At 38.9% G+C, this 24646-nt stretch overlaps 1 protein-coding gene across 6 annotated transcripts in view; it reads right to left on the reverse strand.

Annotated features, from left to right (window-relative positions):
* Positions 1-991: 991 nt before the first annotated feature.
* Positions 992-24646, reverse strand: part of camkmt (calmodulin-lysine N-methyltransferase) — a 119200-nt gene continuing 95545 nt past the window's right edge. For 4 of the 6 annotated variants that reach the window (XM_086259060.1, XM_086259057.1, XM_086259059.1 and 1 more), the window contains exons 10-12: positions 16471-16534; positions 14281-14412; positions 992-3752 (exon numbers count right to left, since the gene is read on the reverse strand). In XM_086259060.1, coding sequence (XP_086115186.1) covers positions 3654-3752; positions 14281-14412; positions 16471-16534 — 295 coding nt within the window. In that variant the 3' untranslated portion in view covers positions 992-3653. The remainder of the gene's footprint in view (positions 3753-14280; positions 14413-16470; positions 16535-24646) is intronic. The other 2 variants (XM_086259055.1, XM_086259054.1) reach the window with 1 other exon arrangement.

The following is a 24646-nucleotide window of genomic DNA, read 5'->3' on the forward strand; positions in this document are numbered from 1 at the left end:
TTCCTCCTCCCTGTGCTCGCATTTCTCCCCTCTCTTCTTTTCCTTCCCTCTCCATCTTGACACAGTGCACTGAGCCTAATCGTGGATAATTGGGTGGGAGGGGCAGTGGGCTGGCCCTGCCTTTGTGTGCAAAGGGCAAGTGGTCAAGTTAATGGGGCCCTTGTGTCGAGCTGGGAGCACTCTGTCGCGCTCTTTTTCTCTGTTCGATCACTCACTTGGCCGGTCAATCTCAGTCTCTCAGTCAACTTCCCTTTTCTTTCAAGGCCGAAGCTTTTCCCTGCTGTTTCGATCTAGTTTCACCTCATTTCCAGCTGTTTCAATCTGCCTTTGCTCCCTGCCATTCAGCGTATCTTGTCCCATTTCTCGTTTTCCTCCTCCTCCTCTGCCTTTTTGTCTTTTTCCAGCCTTTGCCTTTCCCTCTCTGCTGCTGTCTGTAGTGTCTTTCTATCTCTCCTCTCCGCCTCTCCAGCAGAATGTTGGGGAGGAGAGAACAGACCTCTTTAAAATATCAAAAGACAGATCAGGAGGCCTCGTTGGTTGCCCCCCTTTCTACAAACTCTCCCCCCCCCTTCTTCTGACAGATAAACAGAAGAGTGAGCCTGCAGGATTAGCTGCTGTGTACTCCCTTCCCTCCCTCCTTTATCCCTCTCTCTTTTCTTCCTGTGGAGGGGAAGACTGTTGACTGGGCTTGATATGTGTGCATGTGTGTGAGCGCATATGTGTGTGTTACCTTGTCTGCAGCCAGCTTAGCCTGCAGGAGGCCATTGTGTTTCAAACACAGTCCACAGATGATCTGGGCCTGGAGAAAACTAAGTACATTTGTGAACATTTAAGTCTAAATTTCAATAGTGAGACACAAATTTTCTATAGTGACCATTTATTCAGGAAAAATAACAAATATATCCCATCTAATAAAATCTATCTAAGAAGGATAAACTGTGTTTTTGTAATTGTTTTCTTGGTTTTTGTTGCATTGACATTTTAAAAGTACGTTTGTTTTGTATATGGATAAAGCAGTATATGGAAGCATTTAATACATGATATACTGGTACAGCATATTTTTTAAATTGACAAATTAAAGAGAAAGTCAGCATTTTGAAGCAAATGTGTTTATCTTTATTTGTCCACAAAAAAAGAAAAGAAAAAAAAACACCCACTCATAAATTTACACTGAAGAAGGAAAATACTGAATGGAGAAACTCACTACATAAGGCCATGTCCACATACATAAAAGTCATTACATTTTTATTGATATATCTGACATTTTATCTGAATATTATGCAATCAAAAAACTCAATTATAAAAACTCTTACAGCTATTCTTCCACACCACTAACAGGAGGCTCTGTACAAAGATCAATGGAAAAAACAAAAACCAACCTTACACTCTCACAAAGTACTGTGGACATGGCCTGCAAATTAACATTTTTTAAGGATTTCCCCATATTTCTGATATTAGGCAGCAAAATCAGAATAATGCCACCTGTCAGCAGTTTCTTGAATGTCTGTTGTCACAGTGAGAAGTGTTAAGTCTAAGCATTAGTATCATAAATACAGAACTGACGGTGTGTTCATGTTTGAAGGCGTCACAGGAGAAGATTTTGCCAGTAACACAGGCAATAATTTGGAAAGAAGCAGCACAGTAGCACAGAGGCCACAGTAAACAGTGATGCCTAATACCGAACTGGTAGCACTGGTGATGTCACACTAGACAGTGATGAAAACACTATATTCAGAATCAGCTGTGAGGACATTTATGTTATCCTACATATATGTGACATACACAGTAAACTGCAGTACAGAAGAAAGATAACATTACTAAATAACCTTTCAAATCTTTGCACTGGAAACAGTTTTGAATAATTGAAACCCCCCAAAACCACTAATAAACTGGCATTCTCTACCAGCGAATTCTTTTTTAATATGAACAATGTAAACACTGGCGACCAGGAGATTCTGCATAGCTTCTTGGCTGCTGTATAAGGTAATGAATCACAGTGAATTATGGAAACCCCCCTGCAGTGTTAGGTACAGCTTTAGATTTGAGTGACCCACTGGCACTTGCTGTTTTTTTGTAACGATAGCAGAAACAGGAAACAGGTGAATGCATGAGAAAAGACCTGAGTAGAGCAGCTGGGAAAAAATGCAGTAAGCAGCAGAAGTAAAAGCAATTATCATATTATTATCGTATTGATTTTGAGGGATGATTCCACAAAAAAATTTTTTTAATTTAAAATCCTCATCATCATCATCATTAAAATCACTGAGCTGTGTGTTGCTGTTCTCGTATTCTAGTCACATGAATACTAAAAAAGATATTTTTAGGTATTCTGTATTTGTGGCGCAGGGAAGGAAAGAAAAGAAACAAACCCTTTTCTGATTCATGAAATGGTAAAATATTTTTGTTCCACACAAGAAAAACTTAATTAACAAATAGACCTACTGTTTAATAAAAGCAATGCGCTCAATAAATCATAGGCGTTTACATACAGCCATGTCACACTGAGAGATCTAAGCTGCTCCTGGCTGGCAGGACTTTAGATCAAGGTGCTGCAGTCACAGAGCATGGTGAACATGCCAGTTAGTAATAGCAGCAGATTGTCTTTACTTAGTGGAAATTGAGGGATAATTAATAAATCTACTTCACAAAAAAATACTAATATAATTTATTGATTCCACAGTTTCAGGGTCACTTATCAATAAATGCAAATGGTGATGTCATTATTTGTGTATGTATTTCTTCTCTCTTTAGATACACACACATGTCCTGAAGGTTCAAACCAGTAGCTGTTATGTTTCATATCTTTGCACTGTCGGTAACTGTTTTGAGTGCAGCCTGCTGAAAATATGCAGCTGAGGATGACAAGTAAGTCTGATTAATAATTTCATCAACAGCATTTTGATTTTTTTTAAAACAAAATACCAGTCAAGCAGAAGTTTCAGGTACTCAGAACAAATGTCTGTTGTACAGTTAAAACACAGAATATATCATCAACAGAGCTTTGAAAATGCAATTTTGTTGTATCAAATCCAATCTGTAGCTCGTTAGTCTGAACGTGCATAATATGCAAATGCAATGTAGAAAATAAATTCTTAATATTGACCTCTGACTGGGATGAATGAGTTGCATTTAAAGACATTAAAACAGGAAAGAGAGGAAGCTGTGAGCAGCCTGTAACAGTTAATGAAGTAGAGCAGGCCTCCATGCTGAGGCCAGAAACACAGCGGCATGGATTAATGCTGACTAAGTTTAATCGGGGCAACTGACTGAACAACTGCCACCTGTATCAGGAACGATGGAGAAAATGTCAGTGCAACTGACTGATTGAATAGCTGGTTAACTGACTAAGCAACTAACTGGCTAGTGAAGGTCACTAAAGGTCTGACACAGTACTCAAAGGTTACCTGGTTGGCCAGATGACAGTTTAGCAATGTGATCCCCTTTCTTGGATGAAAGATTAAGAAAAGGGATGAGTAACAGGCTGACTAGAGCTTAGATGTTTGGTCAATTACAAGAATGGCAGGCCACCTGGTTAAAGGGATGGCTGGTGAGAGACTACTTTTAGATGGACAGTAGCTTTTTGATGCTAAATTAAAATATCTAGCAAGTAATACAAAGGAACTGTATACAGTTAAAGGCTCACTTGTTCTGTATTACTGAGTGAGGCTGACAGGTTGGGGTCCTTTGGTCAATGTGATTAGGTGAGGATAGTGGATATTCTCATCGTATACTTCTTTTCCCTCCCTCAGCATCTGAAAAACACAAAACATAGAAAACAATAAATAAACAGGCCAAAAACCTTACAGAAATTCTTATTAGATATTCATTCAGGATTCTGTTTCATTTCTGACACCAGTGTGTTAAAGAAAAGAAAAGAAAAGACTGACTATATTAATTAAATGTATACATAAATTCAAATACTGAACATTTTATATGAGACACATACACGGAAAGTTAACAGGAAATAAAAACACCTTAAAAGCACCTATATCCATTACATTTGGCAGTTTATTAGATATAACTTGCTACAAATAATAATAACAATAATAATAATAACAACATCTCAAAGGCGCTGTACTAGATTGAGATCAGATGAACTCATTGACATATTGAAAAACAGTTTGAATTGATATGATCTTTGTGATGTGCAAGCAGCCATCAGAAGATGTGCACACTGCGGTCATAAAAAGATACATGGTCTGTGGCATTTAAATGATGCTCAGTTGGGGCCCAAGGTGTCTAAAGAAAATTACAAAATCACCAGCCTGAACTGTTTCTACAAACCATGCTTTCATATTGTTTAGGCCAAATTGTCCCATCGTCCGAACCAGGCAATGTTTTTCCAAACTTCTAATCTTTAATTTTGCTGTATTCGTAAATGTTAGCCTTGGTTCCCTGTTCATAGCTGACAGGAGGAGCACCTGGAATGGTCTTCTGCTGCTGTAGCCCATCTGCCTCAAGCTGTGTGTTCAGAGATGCTCTTCTGCGTACCTTGGTTGTAACGAGTGGTTATTTGAGTTGCTGTGATTTTTCTATAAGCTTGAAGCAGGCTGCCCTTTCTCCTTTGACACTTCACATCAAGAAGATATTTTTGCTCAGAGAAACGCCAACAGGATATTTTTTCTTTTGTGGGTGATTCTCTGTAAACCCTACAGAATGTTGTGTGGAAAATCCCCATACTCAGACCAGCCCATGTGGTAAAAACAACCATGTCATATTTAAAGTAATTGAAATTACATGTTTTCTTCAATCTGATGCTAATATTCAGGAGTTGGTCATTTGTGCATAAAGGATAATCTATCTATTAACTGACAAACTGTTCCTACTCCAATATGAATACCCCCTACACATATATACACTGTTTCACACAGACAGCCTTGTGGGGTTCCCCCCTGGTGCCCACTCAGTGCCCTTTTAAGCAGACTTGGCAGTTTGTGCATGCACCAGCTAATCAGCTCACTTAGTGTCTGGCCAAATGATCAGAGGCTTATGAAAGTGAGTTTAGTGGGTCTGCTCATGTGAGAGTGTTTGACTGTCTATGTGTGTGCCTGTCTGTGTGTACAGGGTGAGAACAGGATAGTCGAGAACTGTGTGAAAAGGACTCTTCATAACAAGCAAAAACTGAGACTGACCTCAGATTCGTTCCCGTCAGTTGCAAGCAAGTGCTCTGAAAGTAACCCAAGCCTACTTACATCGCAAACTCAAATACTGATTATGTGCTGTTCTTACAACAAATTAAGCTATTTTGCAGCACTCGTGAAAATCATGATCCTGTGGTTTGGGTGGGGGTGGGGGTGGGTGGGGGGGGGGGGGGGGTTTAATTTACAATTCACATTTGAAACCTAAAAAAATATAATTAATTTGACCCAATGTCATAAAGCCATGAGGTTGTTTTATTCATGACATTTTGCCTTGTTATGTGATAGTGATAGAAAGAGTCAGGAGGAAGGCGTAGCAAGGATGATATTCAACAATGGGCCCACAGCAGAATCGAACCAACATTGCAGGGGTTTTCTCCATATCACAATTGTAAAGCCATATTTTTAAAAAAACAATGTCTAAAAGAGATTTTTTTGACTTCTGCTCTGAAGAAGGGTGCTGTGAAATCTGAGTCCCTACAGGCCATCTGATTTAGTTATCTGATTTTAGACTGACACAATAACCTACCAGCTTTCAGCTGCTATATGCTGCAACTTCACCAACAATACAGTATGTTTAAGGTTAAAATATGTTCAACCACACATTCCTTGTACCTTTTTGACTTAGTGTTTTTTAAACTGTTTTTTTTTTCTCTTATATCTCATCACAGAAAAAGTGTTTAGTGCTTATTCATTGGTCTTTGTTAGACGTCCACGTCAGCTGTACAGAGGAATATAATTTGACAAAGATGCTCTTGTATATATCCTGCAGGAGACGTTGGTGTCACTTTAATGGCTTGCTTGGCACACCTCTCTCATCACACGTCATTCCCGCACCTTGACTTATAAAATATGCAATGCTAACTCGACACCATCTCTTCTCGTGCTTCTTTTTCCTTTTTGTTGAAGATGAACAATCAGCTCCAGCCTGCCCCCCACTCTCTCCTTTGGTCCCTCCCTTCTCTCCCTCCCCTTATATGTGTTATCTTCCTGTAGCCATCCCTCCAGGCACCGGCCCGTAGTTCAACCTGTGACCCTTGAAGAGAGAGAGAGTCAGTGAGAAAGAGGGTGGCAGGGAGACCGAAAGCAGACGACCCAGGGGGTGGTTGGGCGTGGATGGGCAGCTGCCTGCCCCCTCTACTAAGCCTGCTATGGGGACTACAACCAGCATTCACATTCAAATTCTACCAGGCAGAAGGAAAAGGGAAGCGATAGATTGCGGGATGGAGGGATAGAGAGGGAAGGATGGAGGGATCGAGAAGAAGGGGGGGGGGGCTTAACACGGTGAGGGCTGAGAGCTCGCAGAGGTGAAAAGTTTAACAAGCAAAGCTGTTCCTCCTGATCGCAGGCCGCCTAATCAGCTTCATGGGTGGCTGGCTAAATCGGCTCTCAACTCGACCCCCCACCCCACCTTCCCTGAAATCTTTTTTTCTTTATTATTTTCTTTCCAAGGTGCAAGTCATTTATTTTATTGCCACTTTCGGCCCAGCTTCTGCCTCCCTCTTCTTTTTTTCCCCTTTATTCTTGCCCTGCTTGTGCAGACCAAAAAAACAGTGAACAAGGTGGAACAAGAGGAAGGAGGGGGCTCTGAGACAAGGGAAGCTGGGATGAACTGGATGTCTGGGGTCTCTCTCAGCAGGATTAGGAAACAGAGAATGAGGGATTGGGTGGATGGAGAGATGAGTTGAAGAAGGGATAGAAGGACAGGCTTGAATAAATAGAGAAGTGGGTCGTGATGTAGGAAATGGGAAGATAGAGGGGAACAGAGGGAGGGAGACCGGAGAAGGGTGAAGGAAGATATGTCGGAGAATTGGGGGGGGGGGGTTAAGTCAGGCAGCTGAGGGGGGAGAGAGGAGGAAGAGAAAAACAGAGGCCCCGAAAAAGGAGGCAGGGAAGAGAGTGCAAGTCCACGGACACAGTGGGGATACTATTTATGCATGTGAGGGAGACGGGGGATGTACACATATGCACACACTCTCTCTCTTTCTGTGTGTGTATGTGTGTGTGTGTACGAGTGAAATTAAAATTCATGACTCTCTCTTCACAACCATTTGAGTAACAAGATTAAGATGGCGGGTTAGAAAATAGTGCTGGCATTATCAGTCTGCTTGCAGTCCCTCCAGCTGCTTGCCTCTCTATTCCACAACAGTGGGGATAAGAGGATAACGCAGCTAGCCCTGTCTGCCTGTCCTAGCACACGCCTTACACTTTAACACACACACACACGCACACAAACACACACAGATCTTAAGAAACACTACCAATGCACAACGGGCCTGCCTGCCTGCTTGCCTGCCTGCTGTCAGCAGTCCCTTGAGTGTGTTTGTGTCAGAGGGTGAAAGTGTGTGCATGTTTGGAAAACTGCAGAGTAGCGAGCTGGGGGTCTGGAGAAGGTTTGTAAAGAATTGCTAAAAAACCCTCCCTTCTCTTTCTCTTCACACAAACACATGCAAAGCAAACATTACAACTGGCAGTATATTCCAAACAAAATCTGACAAGTGCCGAACCTGGCACAAAGAGGAAGGACAGAATATTCATAGCTACTGGGAGTACACGCTTAACAGCATCTGTGCCAGATGGAGAAGCTTATGACTCAACTCAAAGCACCAAAATGATAGAAATATAATTAGGAATTATACTTACATTATGTTACTGTCTTAAAACTGTTTGGTTTCAGTAAGTTTGGACTTTGACTTTAGTGTGCTGCCAACTTGTCATTTACTTAAATCTCTGTCCAAATTTTGACTAACACCTAATATTAATACACATTTTTTCCCATCAGATTTATAAAGGCAATGAAGCAAGAACGAACAAAATGGAATGATATGCAAGAAATGGTCAAGTGTGTCAGTGAGGTGGGCTATAGCAGTGCCCCGAAAGGATGGTTGTTCATTTTTAGGTGAAAAGCAAGGTTTTAGACTTCAGGCAATTACTACTTGAAGTCTAGACATCAACAAATGCTGCATTTCCTTCCCTGAGATGCTGTGCTAGGCCTTTACTGCAGCTACCTTCAGTTGTTTACGTGTCTTTCATGCCTTCAGTTTTGTCTTTAGTAACTGAAGAGCATACTCTATTGGGTTGATATACTTTCAAATTCACCCTGCTACTTCTATCAATAGTCACATCATCACTAAAACTGCTAATCTGATTCCATTGCCATCCATACTGCCCATGCCATTACATTGCCTCCAGGGAGACCGAGATCATGTTTGTATGGTTTCAATAATGAATTGTTTCCTTCTCCATACTTTTCTCTTTTCATGGTTCTGGTACAATTTAATCTTGGTTTCATCTGTTTAAGGACTCTTTTCAGAAAGGAAGGATGTTAGATGTATTCTAAACCTTCTTGTTCTTGAGTGTAACCAGCAGTTTGCACTTTGCTGTAAACTCCCAGTAAAGGCGTTGTGAAGGCATCTCTTAAATGTAGACCCTGATAAATATATTCCTACGTCCTCAAGACTGTTATTATCTTGGTTAGATGTTTTCAAGTTGTTTTTATAAACCAAGGAAATAATTCTTCATGAATGTTTATTCATTTATTTATTTTGAGCTTAATGATGTGCTCTCCCACTTGCACTGTCATCTCTTCAGTCTCATATTTAAAATATAGTGGAAAGTTACTTTAAAAATGTCAATGCTTTCAATCAATATGCTTAATTAGATATTATGTCTGCTTCATGTGAATAGGCCTCACCTGGCCATAAAACTGTCTGTCAGTCAATTGCCCAATTACTTTTGAGACTCTGAAGGAACTCTTTATAAGAATGGTTGAAAATGTTAAACAGGTAATACAAAATGCTAGTAAAGCCCGTGAAACTAAAGCTGAAAGTTTTTGGGTTTTTTTTTGTAAAAGCTGTGGTGGCACACTGAAGCAAAAAAGTGTGTCCTTGTCCAACAAATGGCCTAACTGCACCAGCTTGTGTGTTGGAAATGGCGAGGTGAAAATTGCATTCATTTTGTACTTCAAAATGAACAAGTAAGTGAAGGGTTTTTTTTCTGTTTTTATTATAGTTCCATTTTTATTATTTTCAATATTAGAATCATATTACATTTTTCTGCAAAACAGTTAAATAGAGCTACAAATTACTTGGTGGGGGAGACACTGGTATTGTAGCACCAGGCTTTTATCGTTAACTGATAAAAGTGGGACAATGTCTCTTGGCCAAAAAATAAATATAAGGAGTAATGCAACAAATTACTTTCTACAAGAAGTAAATAAGTAATGTAATGCATTACTTTTGTAAAAGGTTATATGTAATATGTTACTTTCATGAAGCAGACTTCAGCACCAACTGTATATAGCCACATGCTTATTCTGGACAAAAAAAAAGGTTTACAATACACTATGCAGTGAAAGAGTGTCCTTTAACGTCCCTCTGGTGGATATGTCTTTGAAAGAAACTGAAAGAAATTCTATACTGTGGTTCACTGTTAGCTGTGATATGCATTTTTCTTCTCTTCTAAACCAATCACTGAAAACAAATATAGCAGGAGTAATCTGTAGTGCAAATTAGTAGCAGCTGTTCATTTGTGTGTGTGTGTGTGTGTGTGTGTGTGTGTGTGTGTGTGTGTGTGTGTGTGTGTGTGTGTAGAGGTAGTTTGTGTTTTGCAGTGATATCATCATCATCGTGTGGAGCGTGTGTTTGTGTGTAATGTCTAGCCAATATGCTGTCTGAGTGATGTCTGGTTTGTGTGGGATAGTGATATAGCTTGTTTCTTAGTGTGTGTGTGTGTGTGTGTGTGTGTGTGTGTGTGTGTGTGTGTGTGTGTGTGTGTGTGTGTGTGTGTGTGTGTGTGTGTGTGTCTCTAGAATGGTCAGTCAATCCACACAGGGGTTGTTCTGAGTGTTCATCAGAAGATAAGCAGGGGAGACTTAATCACCTTCAGATGTGAGGGGGGCACTTCAAGTTGCCCTGATATCCAAACACAGCACCTGACCCTGCTGTGTGCGTGTGTGACAGTGTACTAATGTATGCATATCACGTAGCAATAAGTGTGTATTTCAAGAGTGACCTGAATGTTCAGACAGTCCTCTTGGATTCCAAAGAAAAGAGGAAAAAGCACATTTAAAAATGTTACTATTAACAGTGTGCACACACTGGTGTCTCAGAGACATACAAGAGCGAAAACAGGATGTCAACCACCTTGTGACTAGAAGGGGGGAAAAGGTGGTTGGGTTTTCTTATTTGCTGTCGGACACAATTGCAAGTAGTTGCTGCGATCAGCTGGTGGCACAGAGGGTCAATGTGTGCAGAGGTGTGCAGACAACGTGTCTTCAAATAACTGCGGCCCGACTCAGACTGACTGCAATCGCTCACAGACAGATTGGTTAATGTTCGCAAATAATTGCGGTCTACTTTATAAATGCACACAGATTGTCAACACCTTGTAATCAATCTGAGTTAGTCTGCACCAATTACAAATTGTCTGCAAGATCTCTCTGAAAGAGAGGACTCGACTTAGCTGGTTATATTTCTATATTAAAGTAGGGTTGCTGAGCACCTAGTATTAGTATTTATTTATTTATTGTCATTGTCAAGAACAATGAAATTGCGTTTGGGGCTTCCATACAACCCAAAAAAAAGAAGAAAAAAAACATCATTGTGCAGTTAAGTCACCTTTAATAAGCAACTAAATTACTATTTGTAGAGGCAGTTTCAAATCTATGAGAAGTGGAACAAGTCAAAAATGCAGCGAGCCATTTAAAATAGTGAACTGAATACCTGGCTAGTAGAGCCACGTGAAAACACAACAACTATATAAATGGCTCATGAGTGCTCCCCCATATTTGCAGTTTTTAAGCAATTTATTACAGTTAATCACCATATTATCACAAACTGATGGCATGTAATTACCAACTCGAGTCCATTCGGTTGCAAACTAATTGCCTTCATGATGCATTAAAGTTGCTATAATTTTATCTCTTTAAATTCTGCATTCGGTGTAAGACAACACCCACTGAAATCCCACCAAAGCTATTCATTTCTTCCTATATATCCCTTTTAATGCATCCCTCTCTCCCTGCTTGTTTCTTTCCCACTCGTCACTTTTTTCACTATAATTTTGGTAATTTTCTTTATAGCTTTAGCTATTCCCACTCCACCTGAGAGTAGAACCACCAGAACTATACAAAATCATATTATACATTAATATCTATAACAAAAAACATGCTTGCTAGTTCCAATTAGTTGTGTACAGTTTCAAGTTTTAAAGGCCACCAGCCGGTAACAGACACCAAAATTTTAATTGGCTGGAGTGATGTGATCAAAGGTACAGTGGTGAACTTTACTTTCTCAGATGTGGATTGTGACATTATGCCATGTAATTGTAAAATGTTGAGTCAGTCCCTTCTCTAAATGAGTGCTTATCCTAAATGCGGTTTAAAAGGCTCCAGAGTCACTTAGATATCCAAATTAAAGTTAGTCAAGGACCAACAGCAAAGATCGAGACAGAGAAAAGGAGTGAAATATTCCTTGCTGAGGTTCAGGCCACTTTAACAGGCACTTTAATGGCCAGTCTGTCCAATTCTCCCACCAGCGTAGGTGAATGTGTGCGCACCAATTTAGCCCACTTCTCGCTGTCCTGTTCTTCTGTAGCTGTGTGTGTAATGGAGTTAACAGCTGGACACCACTTCTTTTAACACAGCCTACTCATGTGCTTTCTGTCGGCCCTTTTCTCTTTTTCACTCTCCTTTTCTCTCCTTCCCTTTCTCATTGTCACTGTGCCAAGTTAAAGCAGCTTGTTTTTGCTCTGGTGTGTCTCTAAACATCAAACAACAGGCTAATCTGCTGGTCTTTATTAAAGCTGAGAGCACATTACACAACCCGGATTGGTGCTGCTTTCTTTTTCGACTAGCAAAAGATTCTGCACAATTTTGAGAGAGAAATGAAACAGTTTAACTCTGTTTTCTTTCAAGTTCATTTCAGTTCAATGAATTAACCAATATATTTTTGCTCAGAATGAGAACTGCAGATTTTCTTTAGAGAACTTCACAGATGTAATGATGATAGTAAGGCAAAGTCTTAAAAAACTGAAACAACACTTTTATTTTCTTCTTGAATCAAACATAGTGTAGTCAAGTATCTACACAGAGAACATTTCAGTCCATCAGCTCACCTGTTTCTCAACCAGATATGCTTTCATTTTAATCAATTGAGTTGTCGCAAATACATAATATCAACTTTCAATGCAAGCTAGAACTACATAAAATCTATACTTTTATGCAATTCTGTACCTGTTAGGCTGCACATAACAAACAGACAGCCTTCAGGTCTGAAATGCTAAGGCAATGTAAAACCCTTGTTCCTTCTAATGACCACTAATGATCAGTGATCAGGTATGAATTTCTGAGAAAATGACCCTACTTCTAGCCTAACTTATTAGCTCTGTGCACATTTAGTTTTTTGGTCTCAATCACCACTTTCAAGTCTTGATCATCATGCTCATTTTGTAAAGTATGGTTTCATTAATAGCTCGGTCACCGCAGAGTAGGAAAAAAAGGACGGTAACCTCATTGTGACTAGGAAAAATCAGTGGTTCCTGGTAGGGCTGGGCCATATCATACCGTTCACGGTAATACCAGTATAATGTTGGGCAACGATAAGAAAATGAAATATCATGATAGAATATGGGTAAAACGCGCATGCGCAGTGCCTTTGTTTTCATACGCACATGGCGGAAAAAGCATGGCAGTGACGAAGAATGAGAAGGGCGAAAGTGGATCGTTAAATGAAACGGATGAACCAGAATTGGTTTGTAAAAATGCTGTGGAATTGGTTTAGCTTTCATCCGTCAGATACACAACAAAGCACTATTTTTGGTAGAGCATGCTAGCGGGCCGTCGTTATTACCGTGTTGTTTGGAAAATACGGCACACTTAAAATCAATCCTTTGATTTTTCTGAAAATCGACAGTGCCCCTTATAATCCCGTGTGTCTTATGTATGAATTCTGGTTTTGTTTACTGACCTCGAAACGATTTTATGTCGTACACGGCGCTCGAAAATCTGTCAAATGTTTTAGTACGACTTTGCTAAGCTACGAACCCGCATCACTTGATGGATTGTCGGAGCATTACGGCTATCGTAGGCAGAAGCCTCACTGAGTGATACATACTGTGCTTCAACATAATATTACTGTATTGTGTGTGTATAACCTCTTTTTAAGTTTTATGGATATTATACATGGTTATGCTGAGGATATGTCGGCCAATTTCCACTGGAAATGCCTTTTGGTTAAACTGTCAGCAAAGAATTTGTATTTGCACTGTTAAATTTTTATATAACTTTAATGCACATAAAAAACAGCTGCTTGTTTAAGTGAAAATACATCGATGGATTTTTTTGTTTTGCACCAATAAAGTTGTGGATTTGTAAAGTATTTTGTCTAGTGTCAATTATATCGTCAGATATATCATTATCACAACTTTTCAAATGTATATCGTGATAAATATTTTTGGTCATATCGCCCTGCTCTACTTCCTGGTCATTGTGTGTGGGAGACAGTGTTGGAGTGAAGCTTAACTTTTATTGCCAGTTGTTGCAGTGATCAACTAGTCACCTCAGACAGATTGGTAAAGGTTAGCAAATAACTGCTGTCTAATTGATGAACACAGATGAATTGCTAACACCTGAATATCTGTTTTCACGGAATACAAGTAGTTATTCTGAATTTCAGTTTATTGTGATTTCTTCCATATGTAGACGGCAACAGATTTGTAATTTTCTCCAATTTGTCACAGCTAATCACTGTATTATAACAACCAATTTGACCTCATTTGAAGCGATAGCAGACTGTCTCCATTTTATTGCCATTTCATTAGTCTTCTTGTGTTCTCTACTAGTTCGTTAAGTAGACTAGTTTGGGAAAACAAAAAAGATACCAACAACCAAAATGCTCAAACAAAAGCTATAGTGCAAAAGAATAGTGCTATGAATACCACTATTGCAGACAATGCTGCTTCTGTGCTTGAAAATGCATCTCATACTATATCTTCAAATGCATTTTGATGCATTTTTATAAACTATTTATAAACACACTGTTCTTCTGCCATATGTATGGACCACTATCTTTAGCAAAACAATGATTAATTCTACTTCATGTTGAATAAATGTTGTTTTTCCTTTCTTGGACATGTTTCTTACCTTCAAGTGGACATCCCAGACCTGAGCATCATACTGCTGGTGTTGAGAGATGCAAAATCCAGCTTGCTGGGCCAGTTGACAGAAGAGTCTTAGAGTTTCCCCTCGCTGAGGAGCGAACACCAATGCCATGCCCTGAATAGAAGACAAGTTTTTCTAAAGTTGGACAGTGAATAAATTAAGAGTATATTTCTGGGGTACTTCACACGTACTATCACACCATTAGTTGTTGTTTAGCTTTCACAAAGGGAAAACAGAGGTAATTGCTAGTGTGTCTTTTTCATGGTACATTTTAGATGATAAACTAAACAAAAATGAAAGGCAAAGCTCTTCTAATCCAATAAACCCAGAAAATGTGAGCAGAAATGCAAAGGTGTGAATTTGTCTACTTGAGTATGTGATTGTGTGTTGGTGCGTCTATGTGTGAAAAAGCCAGAGAAGGAAAAGCGTGTGTGTGTGTCTGTGCGTGCGCATGCACAACAGACATCCTGCATATACTAAGAGGATTACCAACAGGTTCAAAGTTTCTTTGAAATCCTTCAGCTTTCAGTTTTATTTCATGTTGATCATGTTATTATTGTTTTAATTAAACAGCGCAAAGAGGGATGCTCACACAATCACACACATACAGCAAATACACCTAATGCACAATGTACAACGACACAACACAAGCTAAAGAACACAAAGGCAGCAAAAACAGCAGGATCAGTGAGTCCGACAGATGATTTTTCATCTTTATATCCAGTAGCATTTCTCCTGTCTCACAAAAAAAACAGAGCAAACGCAAACAAACAGACAAAATTCCTCCCAACACTAATCAGCTGATTAAGAGGATCCAGCCCACCGGATGGACCACCTTTGTCAGAAACAACAAATTAGTGCCATTAGATGGGAGAATTAATTGTTTTGTTAATTGTTTAATCAGCTTAGCAAATTATTAAATATTTGGCAAAGCTTGTTGTGGCAGCGTCAGTCTGATGGCCGACACTCAAATCATATTAGCCCCCGAATTATCTCCATTGGATTAAAGAGAGAGACACATGAAGAGAGACTTAACACACAGATGTACAACAATGGCCAGATGTCACGTCTCTCATTTGAGAGCATTCGGCTTTTGACCACAGCAACTTCAGGCTGCAAGTGTAATTGCTTATGCCACCGTCTAAAATGTCAGCTGAAGAAACGCGTGTCATTGCTGGAAACCAGTTGAATATAATGCTGACATTATAATCTCTCACTCTTTCTGAGGACCTCAGCTGTTTGCAAAAGAGGTACTAAAAAATCTTAATTTTGAAGGTTGACTAACCAAGAACTGCAAAAGACACAGGTTAGTATTTACCCCTGGTCATAGCAATGAAGATGCTTTTTGAGGTATTTGCTATGAAGATTTCAGCACCAGTCCGGTAAAATGGGAGTGATCCTAATCTTATTCAAGACACTGAGATTAGCCATAAATCAGTCAAGTCTATTTTTTGTGCAAAAAGCAGTCAGCTCATGATAATTTAATATAGTTGTGTTTAAATTTAGTCATTATTTTTAACAATGAGTTGGGATGGCCAGTTATAAATTATTCAAGATGGGACTTTTTCCCACTGCACCCACTTTTTCCTCCCTTCAGTCTCCATCTGTTCTTGGAGTCCATCTCCGCCATATCCTCATCATCCTCATCCCTCTCTCTCTCCCTCCTCATTCTTCCTTTTCTGTGTCCTCACCTGCTTCCTCTCCTCCCCATCTCCTTCCCTTTGGTGCCATTTTCACCTCTTTTTCATAAACAGATATTTCTCATAACAGTCTGGCCTCTGTACTTAAAACGCACCCCTCTTCCCTCAGATGAATAGAAATCTCAACCCTATCTCTTCCAGCCTTTTGCTTTTTTCCCCCCATTTGCTTTAGCTGTCACAGCGTGGGGTCTTATCGCGAGGCCAAAAGAGAAAAGTTGCCTCGGATTTATGATTAAGGGAAGGGAAGGGAAGAGAGAGACGGAGATCAGAGCGATCCATTCAAGTTGCTTATAATAAGCATTAAAGCATTACATGATATTAATCCTGTCAGACTGTTAATGTCTATAGGGTTTCGGGCAAAGCCTAATTATGACTGAGAAGAGTGGGCGGTGATTTAGAGAAAGGGGATAAGCAGAGATATATACAGTAGACACACAAAGGCAAACGCAAACACATGCACACGCACACTTACGCTGGGTTGCAGTAATCTCCTTATAGCATCAACCAGGCTGGCTCTGTACTGGTCCAGAAACAAACTAGGGGGGAGAGGGAGAGTGGGATTAGAATGCATTCATACGATAGCGGTTCTAGATAAAGCAGCAGACTATTTATTTGCTTTTGTTTACAAATAAATCCACCAAGAGGAAGAGGAGAAAAACAATTTGCATGAGTAAGATGCTCTTCCGTTTTGTTTCGGGGTTTCAGAAAGCATTCACCTCAGCACTGAGAGGAATGCAGAACATCAGAAAATCCAATGTGCACAGATGCTATCTCCTACAGTAAACATACGCGAGTGTATGAGCAGACATGCACACTTTTACTGAGATGCTAAAAAGCGGCGGTAAAGCACTTTGGATTGGTGGAATTAATACCCAGAGTGTGCTCTCTGAAGTTAATATGAAGATTTAACAACATAAACAACACATGAGAGAAAAAATTAAAACAAATCATGTTCACAAATCCAAATTAACTGGCCTCTGTGAGCACTCACAGTAACTCGCACGTGTGCATGTAAGAAACAGTGCGTTCATTTTTGTGCGTGCAGGTGAATTAGAGTATTCGTGCTCCATGTGTACAACTTTACGCACACTATATTTTACACCTGTTTTAAATAATTAAAGAACCATGAAGTTCACTTACAGTGCTAATGCACTTAAGCTATAAGTATAAGGGCTTGTTTTACTCACTTTAGTGTACGTTTTTCTGTCATCACACAAAAAATGTGATCTAAATATAAGTAGCTGATAACATGACTGGTAAACAACAGGCCTCTATTGGAGTCACAAAACTACACTTGTCTTTAGAAAGAGGACATTTGTGTGAAGCAGAAAAAGAAAAGAAGCAGACTGAAACACAGATAAGAATGTTTTCTTTTAAACGCAGAATATCACATTTTAAAAAAACCTTAATAAATCATAAAATCCAGCATATTATAATTATTATTGATTTTTTGGAAACAAATATACCAAAAAAAAACTTTTTTTTTTTTTTTTTTTTTTTTTTTAACATTGAAAAAAAAAATTCACTATTAAATTGAGTCTCAACTCTTCATTTTACCATTTATGTATTTGGTTTTGTTTTATAGTAAAAATTAAGGCTCCACACTCCTTTTTTCATAATGGTCATTATTATTTTTATTATTAATGTTGGGGATTTATTTGTTATTTTTAATAGCCCCAAGCCTTCAACCTCAAAAAAGGGAGCTCAAAAGAAACTAGAAAGAGGTGGGATTTTTTTTGTTTCCCTGCTGTTGTCACAGTTCTGGGCCATTTTGACCCAGCGTTTTGAGTTTCTTAGGTTGTGGTTTATTTTTGCATAATGGATTGTTTTCTGATACTCTTGTGCTTTGTTGATTATTATTAGAATTCTATGTTTCTGTTTATTTTTGTTTAGGGATTAGTTCTTTGGTTGTGCCTCATGTTTAGTGTAGGTTCAGTTCTGTCTGCATCTTCGTGAAATGGTTTCTTCTTTCCTGTTTTATTGTGAAAATCCGTGTCTCATGTGAGTGTATTCAGTTTTGCCTCCCTTGTCTCGTCTCGTCAATTACTTCCAGCTGTGTTCCCCACCTGTGTGTAATCTCCCCGTGTTCTTCTGTGTGTATTTAAGTCGTGTCTTCTTATGTTATAGTCGCTGGTCTGTGTTTCATCCATGTGTTCTCCCGACATATGCCTCTGCTCACCCTCCTTCATGCTCGTGTTTAGTAGTTTAGTTTTCCCAGTTCAGGTTATCTTTAGTTCTGTTTGCTGTTTTCAACTTGTGTTTTGTCTTACAATAAACATCCTTCGCACCTCCACGAGTGCCTGCAATTGGATCCTCCTTTATTTTTCTCCACACGGCTCATTCCACTCGCTGTGACAGCTGTTCTCTATGTTTTCCCCCTCAAAACAAAATGTGGTACATGACAGGAGATAACAAATAAATGTCAATTTAATTTTAATATCCAAGAACGTTTCTTTTTGAGAAGTGAAAAGTGACAGGTTTATGTCACTATATTCATAGTATTAGTGACAAATGAACCCTTCTAACTTGTAAAAACTAATATACGTTATTATTTTGATTCAAGATAACATACATATAATTATGTATGTTATTTATGGCATTATTAGGTCAACAAAAAATGAAAGCTTGATAAATTTTATATTTTTGTTTTCAATGTAATTGTTAAAAACCTTACAGAAGAAAAAACTTGAATTAGTTTTGCATTGAGTATCGGGGTCTCCAAAAATCCTGACACACAAAAATACAAAAAATGTATTTGTGGTTGAAATGCACTGAAAAATTAATAAAGAAGTGTATGAGGCTGCCTTTTCTGAAACCGCTAATCAAAAAGTGTTGAAGACGACTGGAGGAGTTTTATCACTGCATTTACCGCCCTCCAACAAGAATCGCAAAGATGGTTGGAGAACATTACTGAAGAAAAAGCTGTTTTAAAGGGCATTACATTGATTTAGATTGATTTTGTGGAGACTCACCTAACCTTGAAGTCTTCTACCTTAAAATTTAAAGACTGACATAATGGAAACCTGCTTTTTCAACTCCAAAAAGTGAGTAGGTACCCATGATTTAACCGTGGAAACAGATTTATTTTGCCACAACTAAAGTAACACACAACGAGCACACAGGCTTAAATCAGCTCCAGTCATTCAAAGGAAAGTAGCACCTGTCTATCTACTCACAAAGACAAATTTCAATCCATTACGCAATGGAGTAGTGCACTATGAGTGTGTGTGTCTATTATCACAGATGAGAGTGGAGTGATTTGACTAAAATGCAACAATACAGTGCAGATTTGACATAATCCTGCACATCCGTCCAACTGTCCAGTGGAGTGGCAATCTGGATTCAACCTTCCAATCACAGTCTCTGACCTTTCCTCATTCAAAATCCTCTGATCCCCACGAGGAATGAGAGGTGCATGTAACAGGATCTGCTCCCTCCATGTTTGCCGGTACATAAGCAGATATGCTCTTGCTGTTTTTTTTCCTTTTTGTTTTTTTTTTTATGGGGGGGGGGGGGGGGTAAAAACTCTGCACAAACCAGCATTAAAACAAACATGTGAGCACATATATGTAAAGCTGCTTACTCTTCCAAGGCTACATGGAGGTGTGAAGTTTATTTGACTTGAAAGGTGAGAGGTTTCAGTTTGGTTTATTTTGCCACAGATATCAGTTCACAGGAAAAGTGAGTGGCAAGGAAAACAAGGAAGTGAGCTTGTTGGGTGGAGGTAACGGCTGGGACAGACGTGTAAACACACATGTACAGACACACGCTAAGGCCAAGGGAAGGACATAGTGTCATTCAGAGGGCAACAGTTTTAAAAAAATGAGCAATGGTCAATGCTGATGTCTGCAATTCAAGTAGAATATTGTGGCTTGAAAGCTAAACCACAAATAAGGCTGGACAAGTTACACAAAGTAAACCTTTAATGAGCCATTTACCAAGATCTATAAAGGAATTATGGAGCCATTAGTTTAAGATTATTACCTCAGGTATGGGGGTAACAATAACCCCCTTTGAAACCGATTACACCAAGCAACAGGCAGCAACCCCCTACAACTACTCAGGACCGGTGGTTGCCAGGTGGTTGCTAACCTCTCTCTTGAAGCCTTTTGAGTTTGGGCATTGCTTTTTTTAAAGTTTGACACATAACAATTTACAGTATTTATTTTTTTAAGTTTTCTTGCTATTAAGGTTTTTTTTAAATATGATTTCACTAAATATCAGTCACCTCTACAGCAGGGTTTGCATTCCTGATTGAGGTACTGTATCTCTTTTTATATGGTGCTAGTAATGCATTAAAAATATTTTTTGGAGCAGTTTGGCTTCTGGGATGTTTAATATAGTGTTTACAATTTAAAACCACATTCCTGTTAAAAAAATCTTCCACATACTTTAATGCATTCTCTGTCTTTTCTTTTTAAAGTTTTGAGGTATTATTTTAGATTCACAAAATAAGTGCTCTTTCCCTTTAAGGTCACCTCTGATGAACTCAGACTGTCAGAGGCCTATTGTCTTGTGATGACCCCACCCACCCAGGACAGCCCAGCAAAATCAGTCAAAACAGACCAGAGGTCAAAGGGTGAACGGGTGTGTGAATCTGTTGCTACTAAATTTGTCTGCTTATACACATACGTGCACTGATGATGTCAAGGCCTCAATTGGGAGTCTATAAAAACAAATGACATCATTTACTAAGTCTATGTTCCCAAGGATTACGGTGCAATGGTATATATTTTTTATATGCATTATAAGAATATAAAAGAAAGTATTATCATCCATCCATCCATTCTCTTCCACTTATCCTTATCAGGGTGGCAGGGGGCTGGAGCCTATCCCAGCTGTCATAGGGCGAAGGGCGGGATACAACCTGGACAGGTCACCAGTCTATCGCAGAATCATCAGTTAACCTAGCCCCAATAACTGCATGTCTTTGGGAGGAAGCCGGGTTACCCGGAGAGAATCCACGCAAACACAGGAGAAAATGCAGTGATGATTTATTTGAGTTTCACTTGATTAAATTCAATTGATTCATGTCAGATTATTTAGTCCCAGGCTATCCAGGAAATTTACTCTCACTACATTGCAGTCATGTGGGAAAACAGGACTAACCTACTTAAGACGGAAACAGCAACACAACGTCACAACAGTTTCTACTGAGTCTGCTTATCCAATTCAGTTTCACAATGGGGAACCTATCCCAGCTGTCACAGGGAGAAAGGTGTAGTACACAAAGAGACAGACAACCTTTCACACTCACAATCACACCTATGGCCAATATAGAGATTTAACCTGGTGGATTTGGATCCAGGATAGTGCTAGCATACACCACCATGCCACCCGTGTACCATTCCAGTATCAGAAAACGCAAATTTTAAATTTTAAATAAATAATTCTGTAAGTAAATTGCTGCCACAAAAGTAGTGCTAAACTAAATGTTGTTTTTTTAAATTAATCATAAATATTAAAACTAATGTTCTTTCTTCATCTTATGAACATGTTGAAGCAACACTCACTTGTTTATTGATTCAACAACATTAATACTGCAAAAGACATACATATTTCTGACCTTTGGCTCAGAGGGATATTACTAAAAGGCATCACACAGAGCTTTCAACAAAGATATATTTGTGTTCTGTGCGCATGTGCCAGTAATGTGTCTCTAAACTAATGCAATCCAGCATAACAATGAGCAGTAAAGTGAAACACAAAAACAGGTGTGTATGGATAAAGGACTGCAAATATGAATAAACAGAAGATGACAATTACATAGATACAGTGAAAACCAGAAGGATGCAGAAACTTGCACAAACTCACTGTCACACACACACAAACAGGGCTTTATCTCACTCCCTACACATGGACAGCTTTTGGAGAAAGCAGACATGCCAACATCCCAGCCAAAGATTCTCTGCCACCCTCATGCCCACTGCAGGAATCCCTCTCTCTCTCCCTGCCAGACAAACACAAACACAAATGTGAGGAGGCACACAACACTATTTCTGCTATGCTGGTTCCTACTTCACTGAAACTTCCTTTCTCGGTGTAAATGGCTGAAAGTTTCCACATAAGACTTTCATATTTGACCAAAATTGTCTCATAAATACAGCGTGAACTGAAATTAACTGCTTGCTTCCTTCTTTAACCCATCTTCTATCTCATTGTACTGTATTAACTATAAACTCAACAAAGCCTCTTTTTTTGTTAAAACATTGAGTGAGTGACAGTTTGTTTTCTGACAAGCAAGTGTTCATAGTTGACTGGGTGACTTTCTGTATAGCTAGATCATCTGCTGAAAAACCTCCCTCAAAACATTCAATAAACCTGAGAGTGACTTTCACTCTTAAGAAAGGAATACAAGTTATGATAAAATAAAAGAAAAAAAGTCTTTTACCTTTGCAGCATTCTAACACTTCATTGAGCTGCTGACCTTTTATTCACAGTTAGGCAGTCCCGTTTGCTCCTTCCAGTTGTGTTGCTTATATTACTGGCACAAGTCTTTAATTTTTTAACTTATTACTTTCTAGGCCACGCATCATGAAAAGTTAATTATCCTTAAAATTCAGGTGCCCACAGCAGAAAATCACTTCTTTTTTGCAATTTTTCCATTTAGAGGTAAATGGCCATGAGTTCACTAATAAAATTGGGGGGGTTTTGGTGCCTAAGGTGTTTATGAAGTAACCTCAATAACCTTAAAAGCTGTTCTGATTGGCTCTGGCTCTGATTTCACATCTAATAATACCAACACAGAATATAAACACCTATGATTTAAAAATTACATTTTCACTGTATACTTTCACTTTAACAGCTGAATTACTGAAAATAACTGATAGATAAAATGAGTTTTTGTATTGTTAGGTAATCCATAAATAAATAGCAGAGGAGTTCCTGTTTTTCACTATTTACTGTAGAAATTTATAGACATCTTCTCTGAATTAGCAAAAATACAATTTGTTTATTATATTTGTTTCTTAAAGTTAAACCCAAAGAGCTGTTCTGCTTGGTTTCTATATTTACTACTGCATTGTTTCTTTATTGTTTCTTTAACAGAGAAAAACTGCAATGTATTGTTGAAACTGGACTTCTTTCGCTATAAAGACACCTCTGGGATTAAAAGTCTTTACAGTGAAAAAAAAGAGGGACACAGTTTATATTATATCATGTATCTTATGTTAGTTTCACTGGTGTGCTCTGCTAGAGAGACCATATTAGGCTGTATTGAATATGGCTGACTATGTAAGAGGAGTGTGCCACTTCTGGTTTAGATGATAAAGTTTCTGAGTTCTAAGTGGTAACAGATTCATTAAGTGAAAGCATTTAAATAACCTTTCTAAAGGCAGAATTTAGACAACACCCCCAGGATAATCAGGATTTCCAAATAAGTTTCTTCCCTTTTCCTCTCCTCTCATCTCTCCTGTCTTCTCAGCAGTGGTCCACCTGATATCAGCAGGAGTCATAATTAATGGAGTGGAAGTTGCATTGTTGACCTTTTCGCAGGTGATCATCACAATGACGTTCCCGTTAATTGACCAGCCATCACTCTTCAGCCACAACCACTGCAATTATCACACAATCGCTCACTTGCATACACTTGAGAAAAGAGGACGCTACACAAAAACATCTTGCAGCACATGCGCACACGTTTACAGACTCACAACTACAAGATAAATCTCTGCTGAGAGAAATGGTGAAAAGAACCTGTGATATCAAAACTTTACATGCAATTTACTCGGTTCTCACGTTGTATGCTTCTGTCCGTCATACACACACACGTGCGTATACACTAGTTCACTGTAAAATATCCTCTATTAGCGGACAGCTCTCTTTCTCTCTCTGGGTGTTATACCTGGCTATTACTCATAATGACTGTGACATTAAAATAATGATAACGCTGTTTGCTAATGCTGCACTTAGCGCACATGCACGTACTTGTGCAGACAGATACACACAGACTATGCACAAGATGAAGTAGGCAAAGTGATTTTGCTTCAACCAACAGAATGTCCATCTTTTCAGAGTATGTTTGTATGTGAATGTGTGTAAGTCAATGTGCAGGAGTGGTGGACGGTAAATGCCATTTATCCACCTGCAAAGGTTTTATAACGCCAGTGCCAGTGCTTGTGTACTGTTCCACAAACAGGACAGTTTTCAGAGTTGTGTTGGAAACCCTAAACGCTTTCAGGGTGACTGAAGAGGATAATAAAACTGGAGCCTTAAAAAGACTTTAAGCCCTTTGTTACAGTTCTAAACTTGGACACTAGGGAGGCATGTCATTCAAAACACGCCATTATATTCAGACAGTGTCAAAACCTCAGAATAAATCTTGTGATGATCACGGGTTCACAGACATGGATGCATTCACACATATATAGAAGTAAAATGAGGACTACCTGAAAATACCGACAAAATCTATTTTATCTTTGTGTGGCTGAACAACATGAAAAAAGTTGGAAAAAGAAAAGAAAACAAGAAAAGGACATCTTCTTCATTCAAGTGCTCTTTTTAGGGATAAGCACACCAACCCTCTGCATGTACTCCTTCACGACATCCATGAATTTTCACTGTAATCCTGCTCTTTTCTTTCTGCCTGGAAGCTCTATCTTTATCATCCTCTGTCTAATATATCCACTATGCTTTGTCTGAACAAATTT

The sequence above is a fragment of the Aulonocara sp. 'chitande type north' Nkhata Bay genome, linkage group LG13 (genome assembly GCF_057382095.1).
Source record: "Aulonocara sp. 'chitande type north' Nkhata Bay isolate Kocher_YH1m ecotype deep benthic linkage group LG13, A_spYH_male_GT1.1, whole genome shotgun sequence".
Taxonomy (NCBI): Eukaryota; Metazoa; Chordata; class Actinopteri; order Cichliformes; family Cichlidae; genus Aulonocara; species Aulonocara sp. 'chitande type north' Nkhata Bay.